The sequence below is a fragment of the Erpetoichthys calabaricus genome, chromosome 6 (genome assembly GCF_900747795.2).
Source record: "Erpetoichthys calabaricus chromosome 6, fErpCal1.3, whole genome shotgun sequence".
Taxonomy (NCBI): Eukaryota; Metazoa; Chordata; class Cladistia; order Polypteriformes; family Polypteridae; genus Erpetoichthys; species Erpetoichthys calabaricus.
In genome coordinates, this window is record NC_041399.2 from 216659915 (window position 1) to 216679752 (window position 19838).

A 19838-nucleotide genomic window follows, 5' to 3' on the forward strand; every position below is an offset into this window, starting at 1 on the left:
CCGGAGCGACCATCTTGACATCACTTAAACGGCTGCTGCCTATCAAGAAACTGTTTCAACAAAACGGAGATGATGACAGCTAGCCAATGACTGACTTGGAAGACGACATCTAGCACCTCCCACTGATCGCGTCACTCAGGGCGCCTCCTGCTGATCAGAAGAAGTTCGTTCATGAACTGCAGATGAGACTGGCAGTCTATTGAATCGCAGTTCAGTTCCCTGATAATAAATGGATGGTGAATGGCATCAGAAAGGATGGGATATAAAAGAATGAAGTTGCAGGATATTAATCCAAAACTGAAAATAATTTTATTGAGTTGTATTTCAGCACTTTCATAGTTTTATCGTGGTGTGTGGACTAAGGTTCTATTTGTATGATTGCTTTTTTTATTGTTGAAATTGTATTTATTGTCAAAATTCAACAAAGAGTACTCTTATTATTATGTGTGAATTACGCATTTTGTTGCTTGCTTTTTATATTGTTTGGTGGTTCAAGTCAGCACATGCTCGCTCCCAACGTACTTTACTTACTCACTGTTATGATACTATTTTAGATGTTAAACTTGAATATAGATTCTTGTTCATTTTGAAGTGTACGAATCGGTGATTCAAAGATTCGCCTCATTTTGGTGAATTGAATGAAATGAATCAAAACTCTAAAAGGAATCACTTTGTGCGTCACTAGGGCCGACTGGCAGGGAGAAAATTCTTTGTTAGTTGTGGTAATTACAACTCGAAGACCCCTGATATTCTATATGGTGTCCCACACGGCTCTATCCTGGGTCCGCTGCTCTTTTTGATTTACATGCTTCCGTTAGGTCAGATTATCTCAGGGCACAACGTGAGCTACCACAGCTCTGCTGATGACACACAGCTGTATTTATCAATAGCACCTGATGACCCCGAATCTCTTGATTTGCTAACACAATGTCTTACTTGTATTTCTGAGTGGATGAATAGTAACTTTCTCAAATTAAATAAAGAAAAAACCGAAATCTTAGTGATTGGCAATAATGGATACAATGAGGCTATTAGAAATAAACTGGATACATTAGGATTAAAAGTCAACACGGAGGTAAAAAGCTTAGGGGTAACCGTTGACTGTAACCTGAATTTTAAATCACATATTAATCAGATCACTAGGACAGCATTTTTTCACTTAAGAAACATAAGAAAAGTTAGACCTCTTATATCATTGAAAGATGCTGAGAAATGAGTTCACATGTTTGTTTTCAGTCGATTAGATTACTGTAACGCACTCCTCTCAGGACTACCCAAAAAAGACATCAATCGTTTGCAACGAGTGCAGAATGCAGCTGCTAGAATCCTAAGTAGGAAAAGAAAATCCGAGCACATCTCTCCAGTTTTGATGTCACTACACTGTTACCGGTGTCATTCAGAATTGACTTTAAAATACTGCTTAAGGTTTATAAAGCCTTAACTAATCTGCTCCATCTTATATATCGGAATGTCTGACGTCTTATATTCCAAATCGTAACCTCAGATCCTCAAATGAGTGTCTGATTAGATTTCCAAGAGCAAAACTTAAAAGAAGTGGTGAGGCGGGTGGCCTTCTGCTGTTATGCACCTCAAATCTGGAATAACCTGCCAATCGGAATTCGCCAGGCTGATACAGTGGAGCACTTTAAAAAACTGCCGAGAACACATTACTGTAACATGGCCTTCTCATAACTTCACTTTAATTTAATCCTGATACTCTGTATATTCAATTCATTATCATTACTGTTCATGGTGGCTCTAAAATCTGTACTAACCCCTACTCTCTCTTGTGTTTCTTTTTCCGGTTTGTTTGTGGTGGCGACCTGCACCACCACCACCTAATCAAAGCACCGTGATGTTCCAACAGTGATGGATTAAAAGCCTGAAGTCTGCATGGCCATCATCATCAAGTCCTTCCGTGAGAACCCTAAATACAAAGAGAACTGTTTCATTTATGTGAGGTACAATGCCCAGAGGGGGCTGGGTGGTCTCGTGGTCTGGTGCCCCTGCAGATTTTATATTTTTCTCTCCAGCCGTCTGGAGTTTTTTTTTGTTTTTTCAAATAAAATCTGCAGGGTTACCAGACCACGAGACCACCCAGTCCGGGGGTTAGGGGTGTTTGCATCGGACCTTACTCTTACTCTATGTTAATTAGTGTCGTCTTATTTTAATTTTTACTTTGTCTTTTATTTTTCTTTCTTCATCATGTAAAGCACTTTTTCATACAAATAATGTAGCACAAAGTGCTATAGAAGTAAATGTTGTTGTTGACTGACTCCGCTTTTAAACACGCGCCCGCTTCACACCGAGCATGCGCGATGATGTATCACTGCGCACTTACGTAGCCCATTCATTACTCACCCACCCACAACGAGCCCCCTTACGACTGCGCAGGTCCTTCAGGGTTCAGTTAGCGGGCCGACTCTCCTCGTTTCCCTTGAGTTTAGCCCACTAAACCTGATCAAACTGCTGTCTTCGTAACTACGATGGCAATTCAACCAAATTCCACTCGTACTGCTGAAACCTTCAACAACAACATTTATTCCTAGAGCACATTTTCATCCAAATGTTGTAGCTCAAAGTGCTTTACAGGATGAAGAAAGACAAAAAGGACAAATATAAAAATAAAATTAGGCAATAGTAATTAACATAGAATAAAAGTAAGGTCCGATAGGCAGGTAGGACAGAAAAAAAACCAAAAACAAACTCCACGCACCGCAACACACCTTCGGTGCTTGAACCTCAATCTCAACCCGACTTTTTCAAAAGAGTAGCTGGAGATGACCCATAAACAACACACTCGTAATCAAACACCGATTATTAACTGATTATTGTAACAGATCGTCAGATTCAATCGCATTAACACGACCCGGCAGCACCGCCACAGCCGAGCCTCTCACTACCCGTCAGAGTTCAAAGGTCAGCACGACGGAAGTTGTTGGCTGCCGCTGGGAGACGCCGCGCAGAATGCGGAAGTGGCCGCTCAGTGAAAGGCTCGCCTGAAGGACTGCGATGAGAGTCACGGTTATCGCGACTTCCAACTTGAGGCTCGCTGTGGAGGAGCGAACACGTAGGGCGATGGGCTTCGGGAGGGCGGGATTATAAACTGGCGAGCAACACGCGTCCAATCCGGAAGTGAAGCCGCGCGGGTCGCGTCGTTTTGACACGCGGAAGAGTCGGGAAAGCCTCGCCTGACTAGAGGACGTTAGTGCGGGGCTGCTGGAAGTTCGCCATGGACGTAGATGGGGAGACTTCAGTATTTCCATGGACTTTCTCTTCATGATGTTAGAATGAATTACGTGGGGAACCGAGGACGCCGGCCGCCCCTATGAGCTCGAGACTGTTGGAGGTGAGTTGAGCTCCTCGTCTCCGGTGTCACTGCTCGGACCGCCGCTTCTTATTTCATTAATTATTTATTTATTTTTGCTGATTCTCTAAGCAGAGTTCATTCCGTTGCTTTAATGTCGTTGTCCTAATTGCTTGTTCTTCTCGGGTTCTACATTTTCTGTGTCAGGAGGTTCCAGCGGGTTTCGTTTACTTGTGAGTTGTAGTGAGAAGTCCAGCAAAATGACACCTTTTCTTAGCTAACTAAAAAGATTACAATATGCAAGCTTTGGAGGCAACTCGGGGCCCCTTCTTCAGGCGAGATGGAATCAAATTGTGAACTGAAGTAAATGTTTGTGTTTGGGGGTCCCTGCCGCAGCCTCTTGAGAAGTGGAAGTGGCAGAGACGCAGTAAATGACGGGCCACGGTGCCAGGCTTCTTCTTTACATTACCATTTACTTACTTAGCAGACGCTTTTATCCAAAGTAACTAACACAAGAGGTCGACATCAGTCTGGTGGACAGCTTGGGGACAAGTGTGACAGGACAGAGTCAGAAGACGGATCACCAGAAGTGAGGAGCTCAGGACAAAATGCCAGCGAGTTGCACTTCCTTGTTTACAATCGAAGTCATTGTGACAAAATCACAGGGTCTGCAAATGTGTCTTAAACTCACTGGGGGGATCAGAATTTCAAATGGAGGTGGGCAGCTTGGAGCTTCACATAATGAAAGTCTGTGCTGGCATCACCAGACACTGTGTGGTCAAGCAGGAGCAGAGGACCTCACAAGTGTCTCCATACACAGTTCTCTGTCTGTGTGAGGAGCTGATGGGCAGGCATCCAGGATCAGCCTCTACAGGGAACCGATGTGGTGATCTGAAAATACCAGTGCCTTGTGCCCCCCCACGCCCCCCCAAACATTTTGTATCATCTGCAGTGGGTTGGTGACACACGCCAGTACAGGTGCCATCATAGATCTTCAGTAGCACAGTTGGGACAGGATCACAGTCTGGACCAGGAGTTGTGCCTCATAGTCTGTCGGTGGCCGTCAGTGTTTCACAACCACTGGGTCGAGACCTGCTTTTGAGTTGCGGGCTGCCGCCAGTGGGTCGAGGGTTGCTGTTTGTTTATAATGGTAGCGGTGTCACAGAGTGGGCTTAGCAGGGGGCTCTGATGATCTCGCTAAATCTCACCCCTTGATGATTGTGGTCTTGATTGCTGTATGTTCATCGAGGAGAATGTGCTTTAATGCAAAGACACGAACCTGGGGGGAGAAAGAGGGACGTGACACCAAAAAGGTTGAGAAACACTAAAGACACAAACTGATGTTGTGATTGTTGTCCAGAGTGAATCTGTGAGACTGGAAGAGTGGAATGATAATAATTTGCACTGATGTAGCGTCCACCTGGATGATGTGACAGCAGCCATTTTGTGCCAGCACGCTCCCCACACATTAGCTGTTAGATGGTGGCGGAGAGAGCCAATAACTGACAGCAGATGTTTAGAGGGCCGAGGTGGGCAAGTTAGGCAGGATACCGGGATACACCCAACTCTTTATGAAGGGTGCCCTTTTATGGCCACAGAGTGTCAAGATCTTGAGTTTATAGCTCATCCAAAGGTCAGGCCATTTTTACAGCACTGTGTCCACATCACTGTACTCGGGCACTGGGATCCACACACAGACTACAGGGTAAGGCCCCCTTCCGGCAGCAACAACCCAAACCTTCCCTGTTTGGTGTTTTATCCAAGTACTGGCTGGGCCTGAACGCTGCACATGGATGGTGACCTGATCTGAAGTGCAGGTGGTACGGCTGCTGATGTTGCAGTATGGGCCCTGAAGGGCAGTTGGTCATCAATGCCCCCTATTGTATTGAAATGGATGACAAATTGGAGGCCCAGAAAGGGCGTCTGTGTTTTGACATTTCTGTCAAGAGTTTAACTTATAAGGTAAGAGGCTTCAATTTGCCAATTCCTTTGGGGTTACTAAATCCCAGCTGAAGACCCAGGGTACAATTTGTATTTGGCCCAATACTTGATATTTTTTGTATGAGTAAATGTAAAGATTTGTATTATTGTGGGGTGCTGGACAGCCACAGTAACATAAGAGAAAGATCTGATCAGCCCAGGAGCACCACTGTCCTCAACAAGACCAACAGGGTCATCAGTCGCAAAAATGGCAGCTGGAATCTGAGGTTGTATACAGTGGATTCAGAAGGCATTCAGACTCTACTTTCTGCAGAATGTTTCCTGCTGTAGAGTTAATTTTAAATGGGGGGGGGGGAATTCCCATTTTTGCCCCTCAATCTATGCTTGGTAACCCAAAGTGAAATCATTTTCAGGAAGGTTTTTAGATTTAAATCTTTCATTTATAGATGTAATCAGACCTTTAATTCACTACTTTGTAGAAGCCTCTTTGGCAGCAGTGACAGCTTTGTGTGTTATTGGTGAAGTCTCTACAAGCTTTGCACACCTGGATTTGGACAGTTTATCCCATTCTTCCTGTCTGATCCTCTTAAGCTCTGTTAGATTGAATGGGAAGCGTCTGTTAACTGCCATCTTCAGGTCTCCCCACACACACACACACACACACACACATTCTGTGAGGTTAAACTCTGGTCTTTGGTTGGGCCACTCGGGGACTTGTCACAAAGCCACTCATTGCTGTATGCCTGGGGCCTTTGTTATGCTAGAAGGCAAAGGTGTTTTTTTTTTTTTAAGGATTCTGCTCTGTAATTTGCTGCATTCGTCCTTCTCTAAGTTCTGACCAGCATAACACTGCTGGCTTCATGCTTCACTGCTGGGGTGGTGTTAGGCAGGTGATGAGTACTGCCTGAACTTTGCCAGACACGATGATTAGAGTTCTGCTTAAAGAGTTTGATTTTTGTGTCTTCAATACAATACAATTTATTTCTGTAAAGCCCAAAACCACACAGGAAGTGCCACAGTGGGCTTTAACAGGCCCTGCATTTTGACAGCCCCCCAGAAGACAAGGAAAAACTCCCCAAAAAAAAAATTCTAGTTGGGGGGGTGGGGAAGAAACCTTGTAAGAGGCAGTTCAAAGACAGACCCCCGTCCAGGTAGGTTGGGCGTGCAGTGGGTGTCAAAAAGGGGTCAATACAATAAGATTCACAGAAGAGAACACAAGTGACCGTCCATACGATACAATCGTGTGCTTCAGACCAGAATCTTTTTTTTTTTTTTTTTTTTTTTTTTTTTTTCTCTCCATCCTGCTTCTATTAGTGCCATTTACATGCCATTTGGCCAACTGCAAGCGACTGTCATAAGGCTTTTACTTGAGATTTGCACCCATCTGACATCCGTGGCAGAGCGACGGGCGCTGAGCAGGCTTCTGTCAATCATGGAGAATTCACCGCATCCATTGAACAGGATCATCTCCAGACAGAGGAGCAGCTTCAGTGACAGACTGAGGAGACCCCACACTATGCGACTCTTCAATTCCATCTACCTACCTTATCGTATAGCACCTTTCACTTCCTCTATCTATAGTGCCTTTCATCTATCTCTATCTATCTATGATTATGCTACTGAGATTTTTGTTCTTCTGCCTGGTTCTCCGATGTTAGAAGAACTGTCCTCAGGCACTCTCAGAGTGACTGTTGGGTTTTCCACTGCCTTCCAGACCAAGGCCGCCCTTATCCAGGTACTCGTTTTGGCCAGACGGCCAACTCTCTGAAGAATCCTGCTGGTTTCGGCCTTTATTGAGGCCACTGTGGTGTTAAGAACTCTCTAAAAGCTTTACAAATGGACCTGATTTAGGCCTCATTACAATTTGGTCACAGAGGTCTACAGAGAGTTCCTTGGACTTGATGGCTTGCTTTTTGTCCTGACATGTTGTGTGAATTACAACTTTCTACGGTTGAAGTCAGAAGTTTCCATACTCTCAGGATGAATTCTTTCGCACTCACTTTATAAGCCCTCTGCAGATTTTATACTAACAAAGTGTAAATTTGGCACATCCTTGAAGACGTCTGCTCTGTGCAGATCAAGTCATTTTTTCCAACAGTCTTCACCGACCAAGTGTTTCACTTTTTATTGACTATCTCTCAATTCCAGCGGGTCACACATTTGCATCCATTTTGTTCATATTTGGTCGCATTGCCTTTAAATCATGTAACTTGAGCCAAGCATTTTAATTTGCCATCCATAAGCTTCTTACAACAAGTGGCTGGAATTCTGGCCCATTCCTCCAGACTGGTCTCCTTGGGGTCCTTGGCCATTTGGAAGACCCATTTGAGGCTGAGCTCTTGAGATGCTGCTACAGGGTATCTTCATCATTGCCCTTCCTCCTGATACCTCCTGTTTGTGAAGTGCACCAGTCCCTCCTGCAGCGTGATGTTCCCATCCACCATGCTGGATGGTTGATTTGGTGGTCATTGGCCTGCAAGCCTCGCTATCTGTCCTCAAAACATAACGGTGGTCATTAGGGTCAAATGGCTTGGTCTCGGGTTCATCAGATCAGAGGGCATTTAGCCAGATGGTAAAGTCTTTGTCCCCATGTGCCATTGCAAACTGCAGTCTGGCTTTTTGATGGCGGCTTTGGAGCAGGGGCTTCTTCCTTGCTGAGCCACCTTTCAGGTGATGTTGATATTTTACTGTGGAGATCAAGACGTGTCTACCCGTGTCCTCCTCCATCTTCACAAGGTCCTTTACTGCTGTTTTGGGATTGATTTGCACTTTTCATGCTAAAGTCTGTTGTTCTCTAGAAGACGCAGTGTGTCTCCTTCCTGAGCGCTATGACAGCTGGGTGGTCCCCTGAAGTTTATGCTTGTGTATTGTTGTTTGTGCAGATGAACGTGGAGCCTTCAAGCATTTGGAAATTGTTCTCAAGGATGAGCCACATTTTTTCGAAGGTCTTGACTGATTTTGATTCTTCAGTCAAAGAGGCATTGAGTTTAGTGGATGACCTTAACATCCATCTACTTGTTGGTTCTTGTTAGGCTACTGGGCTATCAGAAGTGAATTGTGGGATTACCTAAAGGCCTGGCATCATCTTCTGGAATTTTCCAAACTTTTTAAAGGCCCAGTTAACAAAGACCCACTGGATATCCTCAACAAAAAGTGAAATACCCCAAACTCTGTTAACATTGCATTTGCACAAAGTAGACATCTTAAACAACGTGACAAATTATTGTTTGTTAGTATAAAATCTGGGGGTCGGGGGGCTTCACCCAAAGTGTATGGAAACCCCTGACTTCAGCTCTACTCCCAGGTACACTTGTGCATTTCTAAACCTTGTCAAATCAATTCACTTTGCCACAGGTGGATGCCAATCAAGTTCTAGAAATATCCCAAGAAGAATTAAAGCAAACTGGACCACCAGAGCACAATTTGGAGGGCCGCAGCAAAAGGTCTGACTACGTCTAGGAATGAGAGATTTCACTTGTTTGATTTTTTATTTTAATACATTTGCAAACCTTTCTGAAAACGTATGTTAACTTTGTCGTTGAGGGTTATTGAGTGTAGGGTGGTGGGCAAAAATGGCAAATTACTGTATTTGGACTTAATTTTACATGGAGAAAGTGTGCAGGAAGTGAAGGGCTCTGAAGACCCTCCAAACCCACTGTAATGCCAGGAGGAATACAAGTTGAGAAGTGGGTGAGTAGGCACAGCGTAACGCATTCACAGTCCGCTGGGCTCGCATTCATTGAGTGCCAACCGTGGCTTGAATCGGGACCACGGGGTGTAAAGAGTGCAGCGCAGTAGCAAACACATAGACAAAGTCCGGGGGGCTCTCGGTGGACTTGGCAGGACTTTTTAAAAATGTCTTTCCTTTTAAGTCATTCTGATGCATGTTCTGACCAGTGGACTGTATGTATGTTTGTATAAAATTATATAGTTCGGATTCAGCGGGTTGGAAGATGGATGGATGTATGTATGTGCACACACTTACATGGGTGGACGATAGTTTACAGTTGTGAGAATGTGAAACAGAGTTTACTTCCATCCATCCCTCCATTATCCAACCCACTATATCCTAACTACAGGGTCACAGGGTTCTGCTGGAGCCAATCCCAGACAACACAGGGCACAAGGCAGGAAACAAACCCCGGGCAGGGCGTCAGCCCACCACACACACACACCAAGCACACACTAGAGACAATTTAGGACCACCAATGCACCTAACCTGCATGTCTTTGGACTGTGGGAGGAAACCCACCGCAGACATGGGGAGAACATGCAAACTCAATGCAGGGAGGACCCGGGAAGCGAACACCCAGGTCTCCCAACTGCGAGGCAGCAGTGCTACCCACCGTGCCACCCGAGTTTACTTTTGTATTCTTATTTATTTATTAATTGTTGTGTTATTTGTCGTCTTGTTCTTAAAGCTGTTTAGTTAATAAAGCCATTGTACTAATCCTCATCTGTATGTCTCTTTCCATTCAAATAACTGTAAACCTACTTTTGCCCTCCCCTGTGTGTATATGTGTATTTTTTATCTTTATTTATTTATGTGTTTATTAAAAGAGCTTTTGTTGAAAGCCAAATTACCCCCTGGGGACAAATAAAGTTGTGTCGATCTTAAAGAGCAAAGAGGGCTGAGCATATCCAGAGGGGCACCAGTGACAGGTGAGGTAGGCCTATACTGTGTATATAGCAGATGGCCGTGGTCAGCCCTAAAAGGTGATTAGCCATTAAGACGTTTGCTAAAGTTATGAAAGAAATTGTTGATCAACTGACCATTGATTCAAATCAGTTAAGTTTCTTTCTGTGATCAAGCTGTTGAAGTCCCTCTTTTGTGCGGTGCTGTGAATAAGCTTTTGCCCCCTTCCGCATGTCATCTGTGTTTGCAGATTTTACAAAATTAATGGCCTCCGTTCTTTAGACATAATTTAGTACAACAGTAACAGAGTGAACACACAATAATATTTTTTTTCAATAAGCAAAGTCATATAACACCCCTTCAGTCTTGTAACGGGTGCTTGTCTCCATAGTTTTAAGATTTGGCCGCAGGCCCTTTAGCAGCGATAGAACACGTCTCGTCATTTTGACGTCAGTCTCTTGCATTGCTTTTGAGGAGTCGTAGCCCACTCTTCTTTGCTGAAAAGCTGTGCCTCAGACACATTGGCGGGTGCTCATTTCTGGTCCCCCCACCCCCGTTGGGCTCAAGTCAGCACTATGACTTGGCTGCTCTAAAACATCCACGCCATTCATTTTGACACCTTGCTTTGTCTTCTCGCTGCTGATATCCAGCTGTGTAACCCAATTACACGTCCACTTCAGGTCACAGACCGATGGGCCGACGTTATTCTAAAGGCCATTCAGGTACAGTGCACAATTTTTGGCTCTTTCCGTAATGGCACAGGGAGCAACTTTACCTACTGGTGCCAAGTCCCAAAGACGCCTCCTGTTGGTTGTTACCTAGTAACGCCCAGGTGCAGATACATTGATTCTGTGGACAGGTGGGCTTTACACACGTCACAAGTTGAGATCAGGAGGGTCTGTGATTGATTGATTGGTAATCCCCAGTCTGTGGGAGTCAGGATTCTAGCTGGTTGTAGTTGATCAAATTCATATTTCACTCAATGACATGCAAATCAATTTTTAACTTTTTTGTGATGTGTTTGTTTCAGGATTTTTGGTTGATATTCTCTCTCCATTAAAATGAAGCTACCATAAACATTCGAGACTTCATTTCTTGGTAAAGGAGCAGACGTACAAATTCAGCATTGGGATCAAAGACTCCTTTCCCCCACTGTGCACACCAGACGTACATAAGCACTGCCCTGGGTGGGGGCACCGAGTAAATGTTGGATCAAAGCTTTGCTTATGGTCTCCCCCCTGCATAAATAAGCGGTGTGGATTTGTACCCCAGACCAACACACATATCGGGCAGTTCAAGTGAGAAGGAAAGAAATGATCTAAAAATGTCTTCTTTTGGAAATGCCAGCATTTTGTTCCTGCTTTGAGATTTGGGTATTCGAATGGCCCCCGGTCTGTGCTGAGGTGTTGAAGATGGTGACGTTAACTGCCTAATTAAAATGTCAGTAATTTCTTTATTTTCACTGTAAATGAGCTTGCAGGTTAGTGTCACACATTCCTGCTTTACAAATCAGAAATTCTGGGAAAACACACAAGCGGCACATCATCTCTCACAAAGCCCCCAACATGGTCATGTCATCAGGCCCGTGAAGCACAAATCAGTTAGTTTCTTTTGTGACTTGGTGTGAAAGTGCAATACTGTCGTAATCACTACAGTCCTTTTGTTTTTCAGCTTGGACAAGCCTGGTGTTGATCCAGTTTCCAGCTGCACGGCGCACACCATGAACACTAAACTTGGACTCATGGACCTGAAGTATGGCACCTCCAGAAAGCACATCTCCATCACTATCCCTTCCAAGGGCGAGACCATGTCCCCTCATATCAAATCTGTTGAAGACCTGCGTGTCTTGGGCCTCAATTTAAGCTGTTTCAGTCCACCAGCCCAGTTTTGCATTTGTGTTTCCGGAGTGTTCCTTTTTTACTTGATCTATGGTTACTTGCAGGTAAGCTGGGAGGCCTTTAAAAAGTGGGTGACTCTGCACTGCGTCACGACTTTCTTTGGTTTTGCTTCAAATTGACACAAGTGGCAGGTGTCCTGCTGTTTACTTTGAACACACTCTCAGTTTTCCTGTTCCCATCTTGCAAATAGTATTTATGTTGGAACAATCCGGATGAGAACAGGCCATTCAGCCCAACATTGCTTGGCAGTCCTGTCCACTTCAAAAACATCATGTTGGCGAGTTTTGAAGATTCTTAAAGTCCTGCTGTCTACCATGCTACTTGCTCACTTATTCCATTTGTCTCTGTGTGAAGACTTTCTAATGTTTGTGCAAGTTTCCAACGGTTTCCCCATATCTTGCTGAACTCGTTTTAAAGTAACCATCACAACCCTCTGTACTTAATAATTTCAAACAATTCACTCCGGTCTCCTCTTCCTTAAACTGTAAAGGCTCGGCTCTTTTAATCTTTCCTCATAACTCATCCCCTGTAGACCACCATAATCGGCCTAGTCGCTCTTCTCTGGACCTTCTCTAGTGCTGCTATGTCCTTTTTGTAGCCTGGAGACCAAAACTGCACACAGGACTCCAGAAGAGGCCTCACCAGTGTGTTATAAAGCTTGAGCAGAACCTCCTGTGACTTGTACTGCACACGTCAAGGCGCTATATAACCTAAAATTCTGTTAATGGCTTCTGAACTCTGTCTGGAAGTCGATAGCTTAGAGTCCACTATGACTCCTAAATCCTTCTCATAAGGTGGACTCACAATTTTCTGACTGCCCGTTGTGTATTCAAACCTCACATTTTTGCTTTCTATGTGTAATTCTTTACATTTACTGACATTAAATTTCATCTGCCCAAACCTGTCTGCTGTCCAAGACCTTCTGTGATGATATAACGGATTCCAAATTATCTGCTAATCCACCTATCTTGGTATCATCTGCCAGTTTAACCAGCTTGTTATTTATATTCCTATCTAAATCCATCCATCCATTATCCAACCTGCTATATCCTAACACAGGATCATGGGGGGTCTGCTGGAGCCATTCCCAGCCAACACAGGGCACAAGGCAGGAAACAAACCCTGGGCAGGGCACCAGCCCACGGCAGGGCACACACACACACCAAGCACACACTAGGGACAATTTAGGATCACCAATGCACCTAACCTTCATGTCTTTGGACTGTGGGAGGAAACCCACGCAGACACGGAGAGAACATGCAAACTCCACTGAGAGGCGGCAGTGCTACCCACTGCACCACCGTGCCGCCTCTGCCGATTGCTACTTTGGCTCTTGGAGTTTGAGCTCATGATAGCAAGAAAAAGAAATGAACAGTTAGAGCGGTTTGCTTTGAGCGCCACATCTGTGTGGAGGGATTTGTGCACACAAGGCCAGGACTGATGGAGGATTTCAATCTAATAAAATGGATTTACAATTTCAGAAGGCAGAGGGAGATGTTTTATTATTTATGTCAACACCTGCCCATCAGACACTTTTAAATAAATAACTCGCCCCCTGTAGCCCCCCGTAATATGGAACTTTTCTTGTGCTGCTATGTCCTTTTTGTAGCCTGGAGACTAAATGTGCACACAGGACTCCAGATTTGGCCTCACCAGTGTGTTATAAAGCTTCAGCAGAACCTCCAGTGACTTGTACTGCACATGTCAAGGCGCTATATAACATGACATTCTGTTAGCCTTCTTAATGGCTTCTGAACACTGATGGGGTATTTGATAGCTTAGAGTCCACTACGACTCCTAAATCCTCCTCATAAGGTGAACTCTGAATTTTAGGACCACCCATTGTGTATTCAATCCTCACAATTTTACTTCCCATGTATAATACTTTACATTTACTGACATTAAATGGTTAACCGGTTCAATTCCTTCAATCTCTTTCCTCATAACTCATCCCCTGTAGCCCCTCAATCAGCCTACTCGCTCTTCTCTGGACCTTGTCTAGTGCTGCTATGTCCATTTTGTAGCCTGGAGACCCAAACTGCACCCAGGACTCCAGATGAGGCCTCACCAGTGTGTTATAAAGCTTGAGCAGAACCTCCAGTGACTTGTACTGCACACATCAAGGCGCTATATAACCTGACATTCTGTTAATGGCTTCTGAACACTGTCTGGCAGTTAATAGTGATGAGTCCACTTAGAGGTGGGTGATCTTTCCAAAATAACCGTATCCCAATCCTCTTAACACAAAATCACAATCTGAATTGCCGTCTGTCTTTTCAATGTGGTGGACACTTAAGAGAATATCTGGGCTCAAACTCATTAAGACCGAAGTTACACTTGATTTTAAATATCAAACAAAGTTGAATTCAATTGTGAACAGATTACATACGAAAATAATTCTAGAAATAGTAAAATGTAAACAAGGGCAATTTTCAAATTCTGACATTTTCAAACATGAACGTTCTTTAAAAAATTGTAATCGGCACTCCTCACTTGTCATTGCAAAAGAATTGCCATTCTTTAATTGCTTCACAACCCGTTGTCAGTAATCGCTATACATATGCGGAATGGCCGTATCAGAAAAATATTTGCGACTTGGAAGATCATATCGCACATCTGAAGTGTGCATCAGTTTTTTAAAACCCACGCTGTCCACATCTTTGACTGTTTACCATATCTTAGCTAGGTCGAATGTGACCGCCCCAGTCACCTCTTTCCATTGTTTTTTCGACTGTGACGACTGTTTTTGCCATGCGACCACATGAGATACAGAAGAGTGGGGTTGTACTGACCGGACTGAAACAGTCTCATGTTCCTTCGAGTGTCTCCGTTTTTAAGATGATTAAATAGATTTGTCATATTGCCTCCCAAAGTGCTGACCGTTGTCTGACAAATTTTACATATAACTTTGCGCACAGCTGAACCACTGCCACACTACTGATGTCAAGTCCTTCTTTGGCACAAGCTCCTCATCTTCCATGCTGCTTGCGTGCTACAAACTGTTCAACTTCTTCACACAAGAAAGCCATGGTGGGGACATGTGACATAATTTGGCCAGTCACAACGGGAAATCATTCTGTTGGATTGTGGACTTGGCCTCGAGTATTAGAAGAATATAAAAGATCACAATCTGTACGATTCGCTTGAAAATTAGATTGTGGACTCCTTTAAGATCGATCACAATCTAAAATCATCGGATTGCACACCCATAAGTCCACTACGACTCTTAAATCCTTCTCATAAGGTGCACTTTTACATTTTCACATTTCTTAGTGTGGTGGTCTCCGTTCACAACACACAAAGCAGATTGAGTTTTTTTTGCCATTGTTACATACAACAATTCAAAACCATCTATCAATCCATCCATATTCATAACTTGCTTCTCCACAGCAGTGTCACAGGTGAGCTGGAACCTGTCCTAGATAGGTCTGGGCACAAGTAAGGAAGAGGGTGCCCGGCCCATCATTGAGTGTATATACGTACACACACACACACACAGCTCACCTAACTTGTATGTCTTTACACTGTGAGATGACACAAGGAGATGAAGTGAGCACATGGGACTTAAACTCCACCTCAGTCAGTGCTACCCTGAAATACAAAATCAGAAGATGGGCAGCTAGAACATTAGAACCATTTGGATGCAGAAGATGGACAGGCCATTCGGCCCAATAAGCTGGCCAACCCCACTCATCTAATTTCTTCAAAGTAACATTAGCTTGAGGTTTGAAGGTCCCTAAAGTCCTTTACTTGCTCACTTTTCTATGCCTATGTTGTTCACTGTCTGAACGTTTTCACATTGGTGTGTAAGGTTTGCCCTTCGCATGTTTCTCCCCTACCCTGTGTGGTATATGAATTGCTGGGGTCCACTGTAAAGGCTCGGCTCCCTCTCATATCTCTGGTCTTTCTCTTGTGCTGCTGTGTCTCCCTTTGTTTTATGGTGGCTGAAATGGCACCCAGCACTCCAGATGAGGCCTCACTGGCGTTTTGCATCGCTTAAACTTCACTTCTCTTGACTTGCAGTGCGCACAGCAGGTCAGCATATCACCCACTGTGGCTGGCATCCTTAGACTCCCCTTCACAGTGCAGAGTCCACTACCACTCTCGGGACCTTCTCCTGATGGGTACTTTTAAGTCTAAAACCTCATTTTTTTTTTTTTTTAATCAAATGTAATATTTTTACATCTTGATGTCGTAATTTGAACAAATCCAAATCATATTATGGGATATCATCTGCTGTTGAGCTCTGCTCTGTACTTGTAATATTTCTATTGTATTGAGGATGACGTGTATTGTGTTTGTATTGTGGTGGCTCTGAGGTTAGGGATCTGCAGTTCGAATCCCGTAAATGCCAATAGGGACTCTGCTCTGTTGGGCCCTTAACCTGCAACTGCTGAGCGCTTTAAATAGTGGGTAAAGCGCTATAGAAATGCAAAGAATTATTGACCCCCCACTGCACACTGCACGCCCAGCCTACCTGGAAAGGGCTCTGTCTTCGAACTGCCCTTCCCGAGGCGTCTTCCATTTTTTTTTTCCCGTTTTTTCTTGTCGTCTTAGAGAGTCGAGGCTGGCGGGCTATCAAAAGGCAGGGCATGTTAAAGCCCACTTCTTGTGTGATTTTTAGGCTATAGAAAAATTTGTATTGTATCTGGCTTTTCCTTTGTCTTTAAAAATTAATGTAAACTTTGGCTGTCGAGGCCAACAAATCCACTGGATGAGTTGAATTTTTAGTTTCAGTACATTTTTTTGCGCGCCATGTTGTTTATTTTATAGACCCCACCATCTAGTTGGCGATTGCTTTGCCATTGATAGGGAAGGTCAACGAGAAATGGGCGCCGCACGACATCACAGTGTCACAGATAAGGGCTTGGAGTTCTCATTGTGACTCCAACTTTTGTGTTATGTTTTGGGCTCCGGTTACATGAAATTATTTTTGTCTTTTTGACTCCTCTGCTGTGTTTTTTTTTTTTTGAATTACCATTTTGCTTTCATGTCCTGATTATCAACCTTTTGCCCGTCTGATTTCATTCTAATTTAAATAATTCTGCTCCCCAGCAGAGTCAGTAGCCTGTGGGTAATACTTTTAATTTAAATAATTGTAATTTTATCATTCTTGAATCTGCCTAAGCCTGTATTCCCCCCCCAGGTCCATCTATAATGACTTGGCTGTTTCTCCACTGTCCTCCACTCCTAGTTTACTAACATCATCAAACTTAACCAGCTTGCCATTTATATTCTAACCCTAATTGTTTAGAGTATACAGTGATCCCCTGCCTATCACAGAACTTACGTTCCAGACCCACCCGTGATAGCTGAAAATCCGCGATACAGAAAGACATTTTTTTTTTATAGTTTAAGCCTTAAAATACCCCTGCCACACACTTTAAACACATATAAACTTATTAAAACACACTTTGGATACACATACGATACCCAGATGTCGGGCTAAAGATATGAGTGACATAATCATCATCATCATCATCAGTTTTACCTTCTGCTGTATGGTCAAGGGCTTCCTCTGGCGCTTAGGCTCACTGCTACCAGAAGGCTTACAAGATGCAGGACGCTTGGGAGCCATCGTAGGGCTTAAATCAAACGAAAAGCTCACAAATGTCGGACCACAAGCAAGGTATACGCGATTCGTCGGTGACCCACACTCGCTGTTCTTGCGAGATTACACCACGTTAGCAGCAGCTAATCAGAGCCCAAGAGAATAAAATCCGCTCTGATTGGTTGAGTCTCCACTTTCCGCCAATAACGGGCTTTGTAAGAAATCACCTGGGTGCTGTAATGTGAAACTTTGTCAGCTGAAAACAGTATGCTTTGTTATGAATTGGCTGCAAAGTACACTACAGGTAGGATGTACTTATTGAATTTTTCCGCGATATAGCGGGGGTGCGATAGCTGAACCGCGATAGAGCGGTGGATTACTGTATCTCGTTTCCTTAGTAATACCTTCCATTAATGTACTAATGCTCCATATTAATCTTACTGGCCTGTAGTTACTTGGATACGCCTGGTCACCCTTCTTGTGTATAAACGTCTACGCCTGGAGCTGTCTGTCTGTCCGTCCGGAAGTGCGAGGCTACAGCATGAAGTTCATGGAAAGCGACTCCATCAGCAAAGTGAAACCACTGAGAAAAGAGAAACTCGCTTAGCCACTGATAGACAACGGTGGTGAGCACGTCAGCAAAACGAAACCACAGAGGACAGAGAACCTCACTTAGCTGCTAATGCACAAGCAATGTGATTTGATTGATTGATTGATTGAAGTGCCAGAATCCATGGTTTCTAGGAGCCCCGGCTTTTTACAGCACAGCCTTACACAGCTAGTTTTATATAATGACCTAACATTTGCTGGCCTCCAGTCTGTAGGATTTCCCCTATTTTGAAGAACCCTAACCCTGAAGCACTCTGGGATAAATGTGCTCTGGTCCTGGTGATGTATGAGATTTGAGCCTATTTAATCTACGCAGCACTTCTCCCTCTACAAATCCCTCATTACTGAGCACCTCCTTGGTAAGTGTCCAGGAGTTGCAGGGCCCACTGACTTCTTCACAGAAAAATACGAGTTTACTGAACAAATACCTGGAGACAATAATGTTTCTAAATTGTTTTGACATTCTGGCAGTGTGGTCCTGCATCTCACTCTGACACAAATACTCTAAAAGCAAAGAGAGAAAAACAAAAAGCCCGTTTGTCACCCGTGGGCCTGTTGAATAGCCGCCAGATTCTGCTTTCAATATTTGTACGGGTTGTCAGTCCTCCGGTCCTCTCATCTTTCACAAACATCTCTGTTCCTCATTCCTCATAGAGATGTCTGCTCCGCTGGTTTCCTGGCCTAAGAATTTTCATTCCTGCCTGCCAGTTTCAAGCTCCATTTTAAACTCCAGCAGGGAGTGTCATTTCACACAAAGGGCTTTCAGTCCGCAGAATGAAGTCGTCTTGTGTCTTCAGGGTGCTGTGCATCCCACGTCATCCTCTTGTCACATCCAATGTGTATGGCACCCTGACCTCTGGGAAAAGATAAAGGAAGCCACCTACGTCAGGTTAATACGCACACCCTTACCAAGGGTTTGGTATGGCGGAAGCAGAGGCATCATAATGGGCACCTAAAGGGAGTCTGACACTTGGACTCTGTTACATGTGTGTCTTCTCTAAATCATTCTATTCAATGTCTGGAAAATTGTATTTAATTTTTGCAGCAGTAGGCTATTTTTTTTTTGTTTCTTTATTATTCTCGCAATAACCGGTCATTCAAAAAGAGAATTTCCCCTTAATAGTTTCTTCTTCTTCTTCACCCATCACCTGCATGTCCTCTCTGACAACATCCATAAACCTCCTCTTAGGCCTTCCTCATTTCCTCTTCCCTGGCAGCTCCATCCTTAGCATCCTTCTCACAATATACCCATCAGTCTCGCCTCTCTGACTTTGTCTCCCAACCGTCCAACCTGAGGTGACCCTCTAATGTCCCCGTTTCTAATCCTTGTCACACCCAATGCAAATCTTAACATCTTTAACTCTGCCACCTCCAGCTCTGTCTCCTGCTTTCTGGTCAGTGCCACCGTCTCCATCCCTGACTAGAATGTCCTCTTAATACAGTGTACAAAAAAAAAAAGCCCACAATATATGCATAAAGTAAACTTTGTAATATTTTTGCTCCTTTAGTGTTTTTCTTAAATCACACTGTCCTAACAGTAACGTATTACATGAAGCTTTGCTTTATAGGAACACACTGAGTTCCCTAATGTACCTAAGGTCATATGTGCTTATGTCTTTCTGAAAGCCATCTTTCAAATTAGAAATGTGTTTTTATTTATTTTTTGTTTCTACAGGAATTAATATTTTCAGTTGAAGGATTTCGGCCCTTTGGATGGTACCTCACTTTAGTGCAGTTTGGCTTTTACTCTTTGTTTGGATTAGTGGAGCTTCAGCTTACACAGGACAAAAGGAGACGGTAAGTAAGCCTGCCTGTGTGTGTTTGTGTGTAACATTTTTATATCTACAGCTCTTGATTTATACCTTAGCTGACCAAAACGCAGTTCCTCCACTCCTG

General features: G+C 43.9%; 1 protein-coding gene across 2 annotated transcripts in view; it reads left to right on the forward strand.

Annotated features, from left to right (window-relative positions):
- The first annotated feature begins 2956 nt into the window (after positions 1–2956).
- The window catches only part of slc35b3 (solute carrier family 35 member B3), a 70586-nt gene continuing 53704 nt past the window's right edge, over positions 2957–19838 (forward strand). Inside the window, exons 1-4 of one of the 2 annotated variants that reach the window (XM_028790824.2) lie at positions 2957–3349; positions 8603–8691; positions 11556–11826; positions 19618–19739. In XM_028790824.2, the coding sequence (XP_028646657.1) occupies positions 3329–3349; positions 8603–8691; positions 11556–11826; positions 19618–19739 (503 nt within the window). In that variant the 5' untranslated portion in view covers positions 2957–3328. The remainder of the gene's footprint in view (positions 3350–8602; positions 8692–11555; positions 11827–19617; positions 19740–19838) is intronic. The other variant, XM_028790825.2, reaches the window with a different exon arrangement.